Source organism: Helianthus annuus, chromosome 17 (assembly GCF_002127325.2).
Source record: "Helianthus annuus cultivar XRQ/B chromosome 17, HanXRQr2.0-SUNRISE, whole genome shotgun sequence".
NCBI lineage: Eukaryota > Viridiplantae > Streptophyta > Magnoliopsida > Asterales > Asteraceae > Helianthus > Helianthus annuus.
The window spans coordinates 40,729,033-40,732,738 of NC_035449.2; the positions used below are offsets into that span (position 1 = coordinate 40,729,033).

The following is a 3,706-nucleotide window of genomic DNA, read 5'->3' on the forward strand; positions in this document are numbered from 1 at the left end:
AGATCTGAAGACTCCAGTCGGTTCATGGACTTTGAAGGATGTCCGGGTAATTCCAAGTCTGAAGAAACAGTTGATTTCTGTTGGGCAGTTGGATGAACAGGGGCACAAGGTTAAGTTCAGGAACGGGCAGTGGAAGGTTCTAAAGGGAAATCTAGTCGTAGCTCGAGGAAAGAAACGGGGTTCGCTGTATATGGTCAGTTTACCGTCTGAGGGAGTAACCGTCCCAGTTCAGAAGAAGACCAAGATCCGGTTCACAGAATCTCGTGGGCAGAAGAAGGTTTGTTTTGCAGATGGCAAACCCAGAGCCACAGGTCAGATTCAGGATGAACGTGCTAGAAAAGGTTCAGTAAAACCAGTCAGGGGCATTCATGGCAGTGGGAGCACGAGACGTGCTTCAGTCAGAGTTACCAGACGACAGTGGGTTAAGAGAACCAGTATTCCAGCTGTCAAAGTCTCTCCAGTTGATAATCTGCTTTATTCGGAGAGTGTTTGTTCTCAGGTTGTTCCAGGATCGGGCAGTTCATGTCAGTGGGAGCCGATAGGAACAGAGAATGGGTCAGGGGCAGACTTAGCCATGACTGATGTGTTGGAGCTAACGGAAGCTTCAACGGGCCTTCAGGATAACTGAAGAGAAGGTCGGGTAACTAGGAAGGAGCTAAGATCAAAAGTTTTTTTTACAGAAATGCAGATGCACAGTTGAAGCACAGGTGAAGATTATCCCGTGGCTTCAAGTGGGAGATTGTTGAGTATGAAGCCACTTGATCAAGTGGACAAGAAAAACTTCTCTGATGTCAGGATAAGGGGCAGAGGCCATTATTCACTGATCTTGATTTATTTTAAACTTCTTTCTCTTTCTTCAATCTCTATATAATAGATTCATATGTATTGTAATTCCTTGTACCTCTCCAAGTATTATAAACTCCTAGTTACCCGTGGACGTAGGTCAGTTTAGACCGAACCACGTAAATCCTTGTGTTCTTGATTGTGGCAGATTGTGTGAGAGCAGAGTGTGTGGTGTGAGTTCGTGTGTGAGAGTGTCTGATCCTAACACCTCATACTCTACCTTAGCTTTGCTATTAGTGGGATATACTAAGTATGATGGTGATCCTAACCCTATGAAAGATAACTATATAAGTAAATATATAAAAATGTTAAAGTGAAAATGAACAACGGAAATTCAATTATTTTGTAACATATAATCTCACTAAATAAAAAAATCCATCAACTTCATAATTTACATGTTCCAATCCCCATAATTTCCTTCAGATCATTAGAATATAGCAAAAGGGTAATAAAAAGAACTCATCTACCAACATTAACTAGTAACAAGTTTAATATACTTTACTCCCATGTTTCTATCAACCTCAATAGTTCCAAAAACAATTAAGATCCCCTGATCCGGCAGAACCCATAGTGTAATCTTGATCATTCCTCAATTCAAGTTTCTGGTTTTGTAAAATGTTTAAACGATTAACGTTGTCGGTCAAGAGAATCGAGGATTCGTGGTGGTGTAAGTATTCGTTGGTTTGAACCGTTTGCGTGTTTGGATACCACAAAGGAATGTTGGTCATTGAAGGCATGAACTCAATAGATTTATTGAAACCTTGATTAAAGTCTTCATGTTTAGGTCTTTGTTCTTGGATAGCATCAAAGATTGGTTCCATTTTGGAGCTCGATGATATGTCGGTTAATGGAGGCAAGTTTGAAGAATCAAATTCAACTTCGTTTTCATACCCATCATGATTTATAGTCTGAATCTTCTTCTCCATATAAATCTTTTCAAAGACCTTACTTATCACCCACTCACCCTGCAGATTTAAGATCAAGAGTCAGCCAAATTGAGTAAAACAGAGGAAGAATCATTCAAACAGAGCAAATTCAGTCTAAAAACAGAGCAAGAAATATCGAAACCAAGCAAAATCTAGTAAAAACTGAGCAAGAAACATCAAAACCGAGCAAAAACAGAGTAAAAACAGAGCAAGAAACATCAAAATCGATTAAAATCAGAGTAAAAACTGAGTAAGAATCATCAAAAGTGAGCAAAATAGTAACAAAACAGAGCAAGAATGATCAAAAGTTGGCAACATCAGAGTAAAAACAGAGCAAAAAACAACAAAACCGAGAAAAATCAAGTAAAAACAGAGCAAGAAACATCGAACCGAAAAAGAACAGAGTAAAAACAGAGCAAGAACCATCAAAACAGAGAAAAAACGTTACCTTTGCTGGTTTAGAAAGATCTTTGATGGCTAATTCACCATCTAATCTAAATTCATGCATGACCCAATTTGTCTTTTCGCCTTTGGGAGCTCTCCCTTTGTAAAACACAAGTGTTTTCTTCATACCGACAAGCGTTTTCGCTTTATAAATCTGTTTATCCTTCCCTGTAGCTTTCCAATATCCCATTTCTGTAGCTCTATTCGTCCTCAAACCCGTCGGGTATTTCCTATCCCTAACACAAAAGAAATACCATTCTTTCTCCCCCGTTTTCGCCCTCACTTCAATTTCAAAATTCCAATCACAAATTCAAAATCAGCAATCAACCACTAATTTTTTTTTTTTAAAAAAAAAGGCCATCATGCATGAAATTTAATCATAAAACTTACATGGAAGATCCCATGGCTTGAATCTGGTCAACGCAACATCTCCTATCGCTCGACTAACAAAAGAAGCATCACAAACCTTTCTATATAAATAGTGAATTATGAGTTCATCATCGGTTGGATGAAATCGAAAACCGGGAGGCAGTTCCATTGGCTCTTCATGATCAAGGCTGCTAAAATTAATTTCCATTGAATCTTGAGTAATAATCAATATCAAGAACTTGTTTTAATTTTTGTAAGGAGTTATGAGTTGAAACATGAAATATATATATGGGTTTTGGATCAAGAAGCTATAAATAGGGTTTATGGGGGAAGAAAGACAAGTGGCTTCATTGGGTTGGGTGTCTTCTCTCTTTTTCATTTTTCTGTTTGAGGCTAGACAACTTGGGGTTGGTTAGTTTCAAGTTTTTTGCCTTATATATTTAATGAATTTAGATAGTAATATTGTAACTTTTTATCCAATTTCTATTTTAGAATATGGGAATATATACCACCTTTGTAAGTTATGATGTATTTTTATCTTGTTAGGAATTTAATATATTATGTTAAGGCTAGTGTGACAAGTTGTTTGAAATCAAAATCAAGTTATTATTTATATTGGGCTTGATATATATCATTCATTTTAATATTATTATAAATAGTATATTGACATAATGTTTTAACATGTTGAGTTTAAGAGTTAAGACAAACCTACTATTGGTTTTTCAATTATTTGTTATGAAATCAGTTCAAATTAAATAATTATTTTGAGTAAAAAAACATGTGTTAAATTTGATCCAAACAAGTTTGTTGAGTATGTTACCGGTTAAACTACTATTTATGTCGTATTTAATTGATATTATTCACGTTAATATTATTAATTCACGTGTGTAAACTTGAAATTATTTTTATGCATTATTTAATGGTAATACAAATATCCTTCTAAATAAATAAATAAAAAACTAAAAACAAAGTATAAATTATCCTTGTTGATTTCTAACTTACTAAATACTATCATTTGTATGTGTTTAAAATAAAATATGAATTTATAGAATTTAAAAGTTGGTCTAAAAATAGACTTTTTAACCAAAATGATTGTTAAAATGTGTATGTATTTAATAAAGTTT

General features: G+C 35.0%; 1 protein-coding gene across 1 annotated transcript; it reads right to left on the bottom strand.

Moving 5' to 3' along the window:
- Positions 1 to 1,176: 1,176 nt before the first annotated feature.
- LOC110923323 (NAC domain-containing protein 92) lies at positions 1,177 to 2,915 on the bottom strand. The gene is made up of 3 exons (XM_022167449.2): positions 2,604 to 2,915; positions 2,218 to 2,495; positions 1,177 to 1,808 (listed from the first exon to the last, which is right to left on the bottom strand). Exons 1-3 carry the CDS (start codon positions 2,788 to 2,790, stop codon positions 1,365 to 1,367), a joined length of 909 nt encoding a protein of 302 aa, XP_022023141.1. The 5' UTR covers positions 2,791 to 2,915; the 3' UTR covers positions 1,177 to 1,364.
- Positions 2,916 to 3,706: the final 791 nt, after the last annotated feature.